We start from the raw sequence: 15,337 nt of genomic DNA, 5'->3' as shown, positions 1-15,337 counted from the left end.
ATCTTTAGAAAGGGAATGTGTTGTGTTGAAATGTAGGAGAGCTGTTAATTATCCCTAGAATATATTTAGAAAGGGAATGTGTTGTGTGGGAATTTAAGATAGCTGTTAATTATCCCTGGAATATCTTTAGAACGGGAATGTTTTGTGTTGGAATGTAGGAGACCTGTTAATTACCCCTAGAATATCTTTAGAAAGGGAATGTGTTGTGTGGGAATGTAAGAGAGTGTTAATTATCCCTAGAATATCTTTAGAATGGGAATGTGTTGTGTTGTTTTGGCACAAATTCACATCCTGTGCTGTTTTTCTGACCTAATGTTTGCGTATTTCTTCTTTTTAAACCTGGTGTTTGCGTGTCTCTGATCTGTTCCTGTGGTGTTTTTGTGTTGCAGACCTGCGAGAGATAGTGTTTGTGATCCAGAGCCAGAGTAACTCATTCCACGTGAGTCGGGCGGAGAGACAGAGAGCAGACCTGTTACAACAGACTCAGAGCCTCACACAGGTACCACCAGCGCCACCAATGCCTCTTAGAGTCGCACAACGTTTTACTATCCTGTATTTACATTCAAAATCCTATTTTCCCTGAACCCTAACCTTAACTCCTACCCTAATTGTAACCCTAACCTGGGACATGTCCCCATGAGGGACTATTCCTTGTTTTACTTTCATTGTGGGGACATTTGTGGCTTTCCGGTACCCACAATGATAGTAATTCACACACACACACACACACACACACACACACACACACACACACACACACACACACCCACACACACACACACACACGTTTTTAGAGAAACAACAGCATCCCTTAACTTCAACCATCTTCTCTAAGCAATATGGTTCATGGCCACAAATAGCTGTTATTTACCTACTTATTCCTCTTTGCTCCCTGTGGACCATATAGCCGTTACTCTTTTGGAATAATTTGTGTGGAAAACCATCAGTTTAGTGTAACCGTGTCAAGTTGAAATACCACCATTGGTATACCACCATTGAATTGCTTTTCGGTGAAGCTTCCAGCCAAAGTGTTTCAAAATGGTGGTCAAGTGTGTTTGTGAGACAGAGGATGCAAGATCAAATACCAGTGCAGGCTTGTGAGCGAGACAGCTAGACTTTTAAATGAATTAAATAAAGCCATTGAGAGTGGTTACATTTCTCCAGCCCCATCCCTTACCAAAACAGTTGCGGGGTGCCTGCTTTGTTGTTTTTTGAACTGCAGATTGTTCCTTTAACACTGTGTTATAAAACCTAATTAAGGAGTGGAGTTGATAAGTTCTGTACAGAATACCGTAGACAACCAATGAAATAAAGGATATGTCTTTTCACAACAAACATAATAAATGAAAGAGGCACCAGTGCAGCCCATGCTTTTTGCCACATGGTGTCAGCATTGCTTTTTATGTGAAGGAAACGATCATTGTCTCAGTTTGTATCCCCATCTGAGAGGTAGAGAAAACGAGGTACTGGTAGCATAGTGTATTGTCCAGTAGTGCAATGAAATAAAGTAGCTTTCATCTGGTCAGTCTGTCATGGAAAGAGCAGGTGTTCTTAATGTTTCGAACCAATCACGTGTTCTTAATGATCGTTTCGAACCAATCACTCCAATAGATCTGGCAGGCCTCCCTATAGGGGTTATACACTTAGTATACAAAACATTAAGAACACCTTTCCATGACATAGACTGACCAGGTGAATCCAGGTGAAAGCTAGGATCCCTTATTGATGTCTCTCGTTAAATCCCCTTCAATCAGTGTCGATGAAGGGAAGGAGACAGGTTAAATAATGATTTTTAAGCCTTGATACAAAAAACACATGGATTGTGTACAGTATTTGTGCCATTCAGAGGGTGAATTGGCAACAAAAAAATATTGAAATGCCTTTGAATGGAGTATGGTGGTAAGTGCAAGGCACAGCAGTTTGTGTCAAGAACTGCAGCGCTGCTGATTTTTCATGCTCAACAGTTTCAAATCAAATGTATTTATATAGCCTTTCGAACATCAGCTGATATCTCAAAGTGTTGTACAGAAACCCAGCCTAAAACCCCAAACAGCAAGCAATGCAGGTGTAGAAGCACGGTGGCTAGGAAAAACTCCCTAGAAAGGCCAAAACCTAGGAAGAAACCTAGAGAGGAACCAGGCTATGTGGGGTGGCCAGTCCTCTTCTGGCTGTGCCGGGTGGAGATTATAACAGAACATGGCCAAGATGTTCAAATGTTCATAAATGACCAGCATGGTCAAATAATAATAATCACAGGCAGAACAGTTGAAACTGGAGCAGCAGCACAGCCAGGTGGACTGGGGACAGCAAGGAGTCATCATGTCAGGTAGTCCTGAGGCATGGTCCTAGGGCTCAGGTCCTCCGAGAGAGAGAAAGAAAGAGAGAAAGAGAGAATTAGAGAGAGCATACTTAAATTCACACAGGACACCGAATAGGACAGGAGAAGTACTCCAGATATAACAAACTGACCCTAGCCCCCCGACACATAAACTACTGCAGCATAAATACTGGAGGCTGAGACAGGAGGGGTCAGGAGACACTGTGGCCCCATCCGAGGACACGCCCGGACAGGGCCAAACAGGAAGGATATAACCCCACCCACTTTGCCAAAGCACAGCCCCCACACCACTAGAGGGATATCTTCAACCACCAACTTACCATCCTGAGACAAGGCCGAGTATAGCCCACAAAGATCTCCGCCACGGCACAACCCAAGGGGGGGCGCCAACCCAGACAGGAAGATCACATCAGTGACTCAACCCACTCAAGTGACGCACTAGGGACGGTATGAAAGAGCCCTAGTAAGCCAGTGACTCAACCCCTGTAATAGGGTTAGAGGCAGAGAATCCCAGTGGAAAGAGGGGAACCGGCCAGACACAACTGTGGGAATCATTGGCGTCAACATGGGCCAGCATCCCTGTGGAATGCTTTCGACACCTTGTAGAGTCCGTAACCCCCCGACCAATTGAGGCTGGCTGTTCTGAGGGGAGGGGGGGGTGTTTGAACTGACTTGTTTCTTACTACCTGAGGTGAAAGTCAAGTTTAGACTGGTGAATATGCCATTATGTTGTTAGTGTGTATATGGGGCTTGACTGAGCTGCTGGCAAACCCCCGGCTGACTAATGTGGTTAACATACTGGACACAGACTAGGATTAGGGATTTACAGTCCAGTACTATGATGGTGTGATGCTAGGTATTTGTGGGGCATTGCTGTTGAGTAGCCTGAGTATTTAAATCAATCTGGAGAGAGGCTGTGTGTCTGTGTGTCTCTGTGTGTCTGTGAGCAGCATGGTCCCCCTTGGTTTCCAGTCTGCTGAGTGGAGTGGATGCAGTCATGAACCCTTGTTTTCCTCTCTGTGCGAGCCTACTTAGGCCACTACTGAATACATCACATGCCCTTCAACTCGGAATCAGAGAAGGTTTGATTGTAACCCAAGTTTCGTGTTTTCACGAAAGTGGCTAGGGCAGTCAAATACTTCAATACTTTGTGGCAATCTTTTGCACACCTGAGTACCTTTAGGCTACACACAGTTTGTTTGTTTTAAAATAACTATTCTATAGGTACTTAGTAGAGCTGGGCGATATGAACAAAAATCCATATTGTGATAAATTGCCTGAAATTGCGATAAAAGGATGACCCTTTAAACTACTACTAGTAGTGTGATGGTTGTAGCTGTCAATTGTCCATTTAACAATCGCCCATATTAGCAAACATTTCATTTCAAACTTCACATTTCTCTAGTATAGGCTACTTATTGTAATGAACAACATCAGCAAAATGCCTGCGATAAGTGATCGCTGTGGTCAGTGTCAAATGTTCGGTTTATCGTCCCAGCTCTAGTTCTTAGGCTTTGTTTCTGTGCCTCTGCTGTCTCCAACTAAACAAACACAATTTCTTCTAATAAAGATTTTTTGAGGACTGTCCTTCCTTAGGTTGTCTTTCCTCCTGCTGTAAACTAAAGACTCTTTGGTTACTCTGCTCTAAATTGAAGAGTTCCTTTCTTAGTTACTCTGCTCGAGATTACTGCTGTAAAGTAAAGACTACCTCTTAGGTTAATGTTTTAAAGTAAATACTATTTTAGTTAATCTGCTGTAAAGAAAATACTTCCTTGGGTTACTACTGTAAACACTTCCTTAGTTACTCTGCTCTGAAGTCAATACTTCTTTAGGTTACTGCTGTAAAGTAAAGATTTCCAGAGGTCCCACTGTTGGGCTTGACTTAAACACTCTTTCTCTTTTCAGACACCCCCTCCGGTCCTGCTCCTCCACAGTCTGACAGACAATGAGGGAGACTGGAGCATCCTTCCTGTGCTGCCTTAGTAAGTGCTTGGACCTGTCAGCTCTCAAAAGAGCAGCCATTACCCACATTCACAAAGACTTCCATCTTGTAATTCCCATCCATACAGTACAGTATGGATGTAACGATTCACCGATAAAGTTTAGCAAACATTTTTTGGACCTCAAATGACTTCCTACCTTCCGAAAATACCGCTCATATTTTGTGACAACTGCGTCCTCTCCTTCAGTGTTGAACTAAGAATGTAATTATGTTGATGGTTATTGAGTCATTTTGCATGCCGAACAACCCCGGGCAATATCAGTAGTCTATTCAAACTGCGCACTGTGTGCAGCAAAATGGCCTTCACAATATTAGGCTTTATTTGTTGAGTGACAACCAATGTAATTTGCTAGGTAATTTTATTCAAATGCATTTTTGAACATTGTGATTTACTGGAATATAAATAGCTTAAGCTACTGCCGGAGACAACTCAAGCATGCATGCACATGCAGCTTTCAAGACATGTTGGGCGAGCTTCACCATCCCTTCATCAAATCTAACATTGCCCCCCACCATAGACATACACGTCATTCATACATGCATGCAATCATGCACTCACTCACACACACCAGACAGAACCAGCTCATGAGCTCCATCAGCAGCAGGGCAACTCTAAAATGTCAACGTTGAGAACAGAGTGCCCCATGGTGGCGGTGGGGTGACGTCTTTGAAATCGTTTCAAATGAAAACGTGCAGTTCTTGTATCCTATAGGTGCTCGTATCTAGATACGTATAAAATCGCCTTGTAAGAAAAAGATGCACATCCCTACTATACAGCATGTGACTGTCTCCACCTGCTAGGGTCAGGCAAAAACATATAATCTCTGGCAAATAATCATGTAGCAATATTGGAGGTTACATGAAAGTATTATTGATTTAGTACAGCATGACCAATACACACAATACTTAATTCATTTGAATTTTAGAAGGTATTTCTCCTATTGTGTAACAGGATTAGCTACCATACTATGATAGTTACCTATAGCCGCCCGTCAACTTATGCCCTGTTCTGCCTTTTGCTAGCCTGGGTGTCAGTCTGTTTCTGCTCTCTTGCCAACTACTTATTGAATTCTCATGCCAAACAATGACAACAATGATGGAGAAGGCAAGAGCGTAATACCAATCTGGAACCAGGCTAGCCTATTTCCTACAATGAGGTCAAAACGAGAGGTCATGTCATGAATGTATCCACTGGTTCAATAAGCTGTGCAAAGGTGTGGTGACCCTGAGAGTATTTCTGCTTCCTCAGCTTATCCTTGTTGTTTGGGAAGAACTCATCCTGGTTGGTGTTTCTGGAAGAGGAGACTAACGTCAAGGTGACCAAACTGCTCCAGGCCCTCAGGAAGTTTGACAGGAGAAAAGTAAGTGACCCACAGACTTAGGATTGTAATAATAATATTTTTACACGGAGGGACCGCTCTGTACCAGTCTTTACTTACCGTATTCACAGTACTTCACTTCTCCTTAGCCAACGACATGGGAATTTCCCCACTGAGCACCAGCCTTCTGTCTCCGCAGCTGTAATAGTCAGTGGGTTGGACCTAGTCTTGGAAACCCACACCCTAGGCAACAGCAGTGACTAGGGTCTGGGAAATAAATGATGGACTGTCTTGGTAACTTCGAAAAGGAAAATAACTATTCTGGGTATAGTCCTCTTCAGCAGAATACCGGCTCTGAAATACTAACCCTGGTTATGGTAAAATTAAAGTGAGTATTGGACATCATTTTTCATTCCAACCTTAAGCATTGGGTTGGATCCTGTATCTGGGCCCATACAAACCTAGTTTCTAGAGAGATAGGTTGCTTCCGGCAATATACCAATGCTCCAGCTTAACACATCTGTAGAAGTTCCAGCACCAGTTGGGATAGAGTGGTCGGAAATAGGAATCGTGTTACCGATAACGTCGCTGCCGGATCCACTTGTTGCTCTAGCTCAGGGATGGGCAACTCCAGTCCTCGGGGAACCCAGCTAACACACTTGACTCCAATAATCAACTTCAGTTTAGAATGCAATTAATTGAATAAGCTGTGTTTGCTAAGGATGGAGAAAAAGTGTGACACCACTCTGGCATCCCAGGACCGGAGTTGCCCATCTCTGCTCTAGCTAAACGCAATTCCTGCCTGCATTTTAAGCTCTGCCTACCCAAACAAATTTTACGAAATGTTAGATAGAAGCCGACATCCTCCCCAAACCTTGTGCCGTTGCCTATCTCGGCCTGTCTAGGCCTGCAGTCCAACCAGCCTGTAAAGCAGGCTGTCTGTCAAACACAGTATGAGCTGTTTTAGCCTCCCGTCCTCCGGAGGCCTATTTTAATCTCTCACTCCAACAATAATAATAATGTTAACATTTTATCTTGACCGGCAGCACAGATGCATGCAGGGTTTATTAAGGTGTCATCATTTGGGGCGGCAGGTAGCTTAGTGGTTAGAGCATAGGGCCAGTAACCGAAAGGTTGCTAGATCGAATCGCCGTCGCTCTGCCCCTGAACAAGGCAGTTAACCCACTGTTCCGAGGCAGTCATTGTAAATAAGAATTTGTTCTTAACTGACTTGCCTGGTTAAATAAATAAGTATTTAAAAAAATATATATTTTATTTTTTTATTTTATCTACCATTTTACTTCTAGCTTGTCTCACTCTCTGAGGTTCAGGATCCAGGTGTTGCAGGTTGATTACCTAGTTGTTTTAAACCACGAGCACAGGATGCCAATATAAGGTTTTGTCCTCCATAGTGTTATTGAGTTAATATTAATTTTGTTTTAGAAAAGTGGATTCTGAGGATAAAACCAGATAATGACAGTTGAAAGAGGTATTGCTTCATTTTTTTTTGAAGCAACACCTGTCATCCTATTGACTGTAGAAAAGTGAATGCTTAAACTTTCTGGATTTTGTTACCATCAATAATTTGTGTAGGTTTTATCAGTTTCCAATTTACTTGGCTTTCCTACGGTCAAACATATATTTCTTGTTGTCTTGGGAGTTCAAAAATTATGTTTTTGTTGCTTATTTTTATGGATTGAAAGATTAGTTTTTTGATAAGCCTGGACAGTTGAAACAGGCTTTAAACCAAAGCACGGGATAGAGAACTCAAAGCCCAATATCATCCAACGGCCATCCTGATTAGTACATCCCGATACCGTCCAATGAACAACATCAAACTAATTACACCTCCCGGTGGTACACCAGACCTTCACCAAAAAATGGTTTTGTTCTTATTAACAGAGAACAGAGGTTCAAGCTATTCTTACTCTGAAAAACAATGCATAATAATTAAGTGAACCTTCCATCTGCTAGCCGGGACAGCCTGGAACCTGTAAGGGATTCCAATTCCAAGTGGGAAATAGAATTCATTATTATCTCATCATCCACACACAGCCCTGAGCTCTGTGCACAGCGCTATATCAGGGATGTGGGCTGTCGGAAAGGATGTAGGCTGTCTTATGACTCATTTTAATAAATCACTCTGTATGTGTGACTTCAATTTAGACTCAATTCGATTCAGTATTAACGCAGGGACCATCTTTACTATGGTCAAATAAAGTCCCAGAATAGTTTTGGGTACTTTAAAAACAGCTACTACTTTAATAACTGGTAGACTCCCCTCAGAGATATGCTTCCATTTATCCAAATAAAATAAGTGTATGCATGCAAGCAGTAGTTTGTTAACAAAGACATGAGTAAATTTGCTTGTCATGTCTAATTGGGAATCATGTTTGCTCTTTTTATAAAATTTCTTTCTGCAATGTTTCTAATGTTTATCACCTCAATGAATACAGCCCAGATGTGTGGCGCATTAGCAGCAATGTCACCATGATGCTGATGATGTCACATCCATCCCTCAGGAGTGGTTCCTGGGTAAACCTCTTCATGATGAGGAGTCGACCATCATCCACCACTACGCCTTTGCAGAGAACCCCTCCATCTTTAAATACCCAGACTTCTCTGCTGCCTGGGCCCTTAGCATCCCCCTGCTTGACAGGTCAGGTCCTAATCTATATCTACCTTGTTTAACTCTTGTTGTCTCCATCTACCTTTAAAGGTGCAATCTGTGATTTGTACATCCATTTATTTATTTTTTTACTTCTAAATTAATGAAAAAACTACTGTATTTCTTCTTGGAAAATATAACTTATGAATGCCTCGTGAGATTAGTTCAACTGTTTTATCTGATCAGAACCCAAAATATAAGCTGTTTCAAAAATTTAAAGTGGTGGTCCCATATTTCATGAGCTGAAATAAAAAAATCCCACAAATGTTCCATACGCACAAAAACGTATTTCTCTAAAATGTTGTGCACAAATTTGTTTATATCCTTCTTAGCGAGTATTTCTTCTTTGCCAAGATAATTCATCCAACTGACAGATGTGGCATATCAAGAAGCTGATTAAACAGCATGGTCATTACACAGTTGCACCTTGTGGGGACAATAAAAGGCCACTAAAATGTGCAGTTTGTCACACAACACAGTGCCACAGATGTCAAGTTTTGAGGTGAGGGAGCGAGCAATTGGCATGCTGACTGCAGCAATGTCCACCAGAGCTGTTGCCTGATAATTGGATGTTCATTCCAACGTTGTTTTAGAGAATTTGGCAGTGCGTCCAACAGGCCTCACAACCACAGACCACGTGTAACATCCGGCTTCTTCACCTTTGGGATAAAGTCCACCCAGACCCACCCATGGCTGCACCCCTACCCAGTCATGTGAAATCCATCGATTAGGGCCTAATGATTTTTATTTCAACTCAGTAAAATCTTTGAAATTGTTGCATGTTGCGTTGATATTTTTGGTCAGTATAAGTTGAAAAAAAACACTTTATAGCTTTAAAACCTAGTTAGAACTATCCGTTTGAACTGATGGATGCACCCATAGATCTATTTTCCCTATTGGTCTTTCGAAACCTGAATAGTGACATCTCAGCAATAATGTGCTCTACTGGACAATAACTTTTTTTTATACTGTTTATTTCAGTCTATCAATAATCATTGTTCAATTCTTAGTGGTCTAGGGAAATAAGAATATTTATAACTGCAAATTCTAATAGACAGGGATTTGATCTTGCAGGCTCGCAAGCAAAGTGAGAGATGACCCACTCAAGTCTGACTTCACTATCGATCTGAAGCATGAGGTAAGATTTATATCTGACCGCTTTATCACTGTGAGTTCTAATGGAAATGTGTATAAAGAGTAATTCAATCAAATGTAAAATATTGGAATATCGGCTACAGTTTGACGGCATGGAGTAAAGCAGATGTTTTTATCGCTTCATAATTTGTGTCACTAACCACGAATCCCTCCACAGTTTTTATGCACATATAAAACCCATATTTAAAAAATGATGGAAACAGGAAGTCTGGGTACAATTTTAGAAATGCAAACAGAACATTTTTTGTTCGACATGGTGGGATCTTTTTGTGTCTGTAAAATTAATTATGCGAGAAATGGAAGTGGAAATGTGTTAATGCGCAAATATTGATATAACCATCATATTGGGGGAAACAAATTGGAGTCCCACTATGTCTCGAGAAAGAATGCAGTTTATTAGGCTACAGATTAAATAAATTATGATGACGTTCAGAGTATGGTGTGAGTGCATAGTGATCTTGATGCTCCTTTCCCCAAAAAATTGAGGATCTCATTCTGGTGACATGATGATTATTGCTTGACTGCCGTTTGACAAATAAAAATATCCTCGCTCTTATCCATAATAATCTCATCATGTAACTAGCCTACCGGCATTGTATCTACAAGCTGTTGGTTAGAGCACACGTGCCAAGACCAGAGTGGGCACATTTGCTATTTAACACAACAGTTTGTGACAAAACTAGAGTTAGAGTTGAAAATGTGATGGAAACTCATATAACTTTAGATTTTTTTTTCGGGACATGAAAACTTAAGCGTTAAAAGTATTGTACATTTTCAGTGCACTACGTCATCACACACTGCTTTTTGCCCGCAACAAGTCCATTTGATGGAAGCACACCACTGGTGGGAAAATTTGCATATTTTATTTTTGCTGATTCTAGAATATTGTCATGAAAATCTGTTGAAAATTGGATTGAAACCTAGTTTATCTTCAATTTGTATTATCCTTCTCTGCTGTCCCCTGCCTTTTTCTGCTGCTGTTGACTGGAGAGCCAAGCAGATGCTAATCAAGTGAAGTATAATTTAATATAACCAGGTGTCAAAAACTCATTACATCTGACAATAGCCCAATAGAAGCAGCTTCCTCCTCATAAAGCCCCGGTGGCTGTCACATTGTTGTCTGAGGACACTCTGTCCCTGTGACTTTTTTTTAGCCCCATATCAGAGCATCTTCAGTCCTTTATTCAGGGGAGAAATAGAATTGCACTCACTGTATCCCTGTCTCTCTGTCTCAGCTGGGTTTTTCTCCCAACTGTCTGGACTCATATTGCCTGTCACATTTCTCTGACTCATGGATTTAGCCTCAGATATGAAAGACAGGGAAAGATAACACTTTACAATAAGGATATATTAACATTAGTTAATGCATTAGTTAACCTGAATAAATAATTCATTCATATATCTACTAAGCAATTATTCATGGTATGTATGTTTACTAAGCCATCAACAATCCATGAATTAATTATTTATCAAGCTTATAGTTCATGTTAGTTAATAGGTTAGACGTCAGTGAGGTATTTGACATTATTGATCATAGTCTGCTGATGGAAAAATTTACAGTTGAAGTCGGAAGTTTACATAGGCCTTAGCCAAATACATTTAAACTCAGTTTTTCACAATTACTGACATTTAATCCTAGGAAAAATTCCCTGTCTTAGGTCAGTTAGGATCACCACTTTATTTTAAGAATGTGAAATGTCAGTATAATAGTTGAGTGAACGATTTATTTCAGCTTTTATTTATTTCATCACATTCCCAGTGGGTCAGAAGTTTACATACACTCAGTTAGTATTTGGTAGCATTGCCTTTAAATTGTTTAACTTGGGTCAAACGTTTTTCCACAAGCTTCCCACAATAAGTTGGGTGAATTTTGGCTCATTCCTCCTGACAGAGCTGGAATAACTGAGGCAGGTTTCTAGGCCTCCTTGCTCGCACACGCTTTCTCAGTTCTGCCCATAAATTCTCTATAGGATTGAGGTCAGGGCTTTGTGATGGCCACTCCAATACCTTGACTTTGTTGTCCTTAAGCCATTTTGCCACAACTTTGGAAGTATGCTTGGGGTCATTGTCCATTTGGAAGACCCATTTGCAACAAGCTTTAACTTCCTGACTGATGTCTTGAGATGTTGCTTCAATAATAATTTTCCTTTCCTCATGATGCTATCTATTTTGTGAAGTGCACCCGTCCCTCCTGCAGCAAAGCACCCCCACAACATGATGCTGCCACCCCCCTGCTTCACAGTTGGGATGGTGTTCTTCAGCTAGCAAGCCTCCCCCTTTTTCTCCAAACATAGCGATGGTCATTATGGCCAAACAGTTCTATTTTTGTTTCATCAGACTAGAGGACATTTTTCCAAAAGTACGATCTTTGTCCCCATGTGCAGTTGCAAACCGTGTCTGGCTTTTTTATGGCGGTTTTGGAGCTGTGGCTTCTTCTTTGCTGAGAGGCCTTTCAGGTTATGTCAATATAGGACTCGCTTTACTGTGGATATAGATACTTTTGTACCTGTTTCCTCCAGCATCTTCACAAGGTCCTTTGCTGTTGTTCCGGGATTGATTTGCACTTTTCGCACCAAAGTACGTTCATCTCTAGGAGACAGAACGCGTCTCCTTCCTGAGCGGTATGACGTCTGCGTGGTCCCATTGTTACGGTTTTCTTCGGGTGAAGGAGAGTCGGACCAAAATGCAGCGTGGTATTCTTGATACATGTTTTAATAACGATGAAAAACGAACAATACAAAAACAACAAACGTAACGTGAAAACCTATACAGCCTATCTGGTGCAAACAAACACAGAGACAGGAACAATCACCCACCAAACACTTAAAGAATATGGCTGCCTAAATATGGTTCCCAATCAGAGACAACGATAAACACCTGCCTCTGATTGAGAACCACTCCAGACAGCCATAGACTATGCTAGAACACCCCACTAAGCCACAATCCCAATACCTACGAAAACCCCAAGACAAAACACACCACATAAATAAACCCATGTCACACCCTGGCCTGACCAAAATAATAAAGAAAACACAAAATATTAAGACCAGGGCGTGACAGAACCCCCCCCATCATGGCTGACTGACGGATCTAGCTGCTCTGGCTGCTCCATGCAGACTGGCAGCTCTGGCTGCTCCATGCAGACTGGCAGCTCTGGCTGCTCCATGCAGACTGGCAGCTCTGGCTGCTCCATGCAGACTGGCAGCTCTGGCTGCTCCATGCAGACTGACAGCTCTGGCTGCTCCATGCAGACTGGCAGCTCTGGCTGCGCTGAACAGGCAGGAGACTCCGGCAGCACTGTAGAGGAGGAAGGCTCTGGCAGCGCTAGATAGGCGGGAGACTCCGGCAGCGCTGGAGAGGAGGAAGGCTCTGGCAGCGCTGGACAGGCGAGGCGCACTGTAGGCCTGATGCGTGGTGCTGGCACTGGTGGTACTGGGCCGAGGACACGCACAGGAAGCTTGGTGCGGGGAGCTGCCACCGGAGGGCTGGTGTGTGGAGGTGGCACAGGATGGACCGGACCGTGAAGGCGTACTGGAGATCTTGAGAGCAGGGCTGGCACAGGACGTGCAAGGCTAGGGAGGTGCACAGGAGGCCTAGTGCACATTCTTCACCAGCCGACTAACACGCACCTAAGGACGAGTATGGAGCGCTGACCCAGGTGCCATCAAATCCCCGACACGCTCCGTCGGGCGAATTCCGTACCTAAAGCACCAACACAGCAACTCCCTCACAACTCTCTCCTCCAATTTCCCCATTAATTCCTTCACAGTCTCTGCTTCGCTCACCTCCAACACTGGCTCTGACTGGTCTCCTCCTTGGCTCCTCACGATAAACAGGGAGGGTTGGCTCAGGTCTGACTCCTGACTCTGCCACACTCTCCCTGAGCCCCCCACCAAGACATTTTTGGGGCTGACTCTCGGGCTTCCGTCCGTGCCACCGTGCTTGTCTCTCCAACTCCATTCTCCTATAACCCTCTTCGCACTGCTCCAGCGAATCCCAGGCGGGCTCCGGCACTCTCCCTGAGTCGACCGCCCACCTGTCAATTTCCTCCCAAGTCGTATGCTCCAGACTTCGTAGCTCCTGCTGCCGCTGCCTGTCACCACGCCGCTTGGTCCTGTTGTGGTGTGTGATTCTGTTACGGTTTTCTTCGGGTTTAGGAGAGTCGGACCAAAATGCAGCGTGGTATTCTTGACACATGTTGATACATGAGACAGGAACAATCACCCACGAAACACTCAAAGAATATGGCTGCCTAAATATGGTTCCCAATCAGAGACAACGATAAACACCTGCCTCTGATTGAGAACCACTCCAGACAGCCATAGGCTATGCTAGAACACCCCACTAAGCCACAGTCCCAATACCTACGAAAACCCCAAGACAAAACACACCACATAAATAAACCCATGTCACACCCTGGCCTGACCAAAATAATAAAGAAAACACAAAATACTAAGACCAGGGCGTGACACCCATGGTGTTTATACTTGCGTACTATTGTTTGTACAGATGAACGTGGTACCTTCAGGCTTTTGAAAATTGCTCCCAAGGATGTACCAGACTTGTGGAGGTCTACAATTTTTTTTCTGAGGTCTTGACTGATTTCTTTAGATTTTCCCATGATGTCAAGCCAAGAGGCACTGAGTTTGAAGGTAGGCCTTGAAATACATCTACAGGTACACCTCCAATTGACTGAAATGATGTCAATTAGCCTATCAGAAGCTTCTAAAGTCATGACATCATTTTCTGGAATTTTCCAAGCTGTTTAATTGAATGCACAGTCAACTTGTATGTATGTAAACTTCTGACCCACTGGATTCGTCATACAGTGAATTATAAGTGAAATACTCTGTCTGTTAACAATTGTTGGAATAATGACTTGTGTCATGCAAATTAGATGTCCTAACTGACTTGCGAAAACTTTAGTTTGTTAACAAGAAAATTGTGGAGTGGTTGAAAAATAAGTTTTAAAGACTCCAACCTAAGTGTATGTAAACTTCAGACTACAACTGTATGTGTTATGGCAGTACACCCCCTGCTATATTGTGGATAAAGAGTTACCTGTAACAGAACACAGAGGGTGTTCTTTAACAGTGGGGACTGTGAAGTGGCACATACACAGGCACAGACACACATGTACATATGGATGTTGTATTGTAAATATGTGGTAGTGGAGTAGTGGCCCGAGGGAACATACTAAATGTATTGGGTAAAGTGTTATGAAATATAATGTAATGTAATATTTTTTGTTATATATACAGTGGGGCAAAAAAGTATTTAGTCAGCCATCAATTGTGCAAGTTATTCCACTTAAAAAGATGAGAGAGGCCTATAATTTTCATCATAGGTACACTTCAACTATGACAAACAAAATGAGAAAAAAATTCCAGAAAATCACATTGTAGGAATTTCAATTAATTGATTTGCAAATTATGGTGGAAAATAAGTATTTGGTCACCTACAAACAAGCAAGATTTCTGGCTCTCACAGACCTGTAACTTCTTCTTTAAGAGGCTCCTCCTCCACTCGTTACCTGTATTAATGGCACCTGTTTGAACTTGTTATCAGTATAAAAGACACCTGTCCACAACAATCTGCAATAGGTAAGCAGCTTGGTTTGAAGAAATCAACTGTGGGAGCAATTATTAGGAAATGGAAGACATACAAGACCACTGATAATCTCCCTCAATCTGGGGCTCTACGCAAGACCCGTGGGGTCAAAATGATCACAAGAACGGTGAGCAAAAATCCCAGAACCATACGGGGGGACCTAATGAATGACCTGCAGAGAGCTGGGACCAAAGTAACAAAGCCTACCATCAGTAACACACTACGCCGCCAGGGACTCAAATCCT

The 15,337-nt window shown here is 42.5% G+C and overlaps 1 protein-coding gene across 1 annotated transcript in view; it reads left to right on the top strand.

Moving 5' to 3' along the window:
* The first annotated feature begins 252 nt into the window (after positions 1-252).
* LOC139386427 (beta 3-glucosyltransferase a) overlaps positions 253-15,337 on the top strand; it is a 63,426-nt gene continuing 48,341 nt past the window's right edge. The window contains exons 1-6 of the mRNA XM_071132018.1: positions 253-262; positions 390-499; positions 4,244-4,320; positions 5,590-5,701; positions 8,182-8,318; positions 9,402-9,465. Of these exons, the coding sequence (XP_070988119.1) occupies positions 253-262; positions 390-499; positions 4,244-4,320; positions 5,590-5,701; positions 8,182-8,318; positions 9,402-9,465 (510 nt within the window). The remainder of the gene's footprint in view (positions 263-389; positions 500-4,243; positions 4,321-5,589; positions 5,702-8,181; positions 8,319-9,401; positions 9,466-15,337) is intronic.

Source organism: Oncorhynchus clarkii, chromosome 27 (assembly GCF_045791955.1).
Source record: "Oncorhynchus clarkii lewisi isolate Uvic-CL-2024 chromosome 27, UVic_Ocla_1.0, whole genome shotgun sequence".
NCBI lineage: Eukaryota > Metazoa > Chordata > Actinopteri > Salmoniformes > Salmonidae > Oncorhynchus > Oncorhynchus clarkii.
The sequence above is the reverse complement of the archived record's forward strand: the minus strand, read 5'-3'. Positions and strand labels throughout refer to the sequence as shown.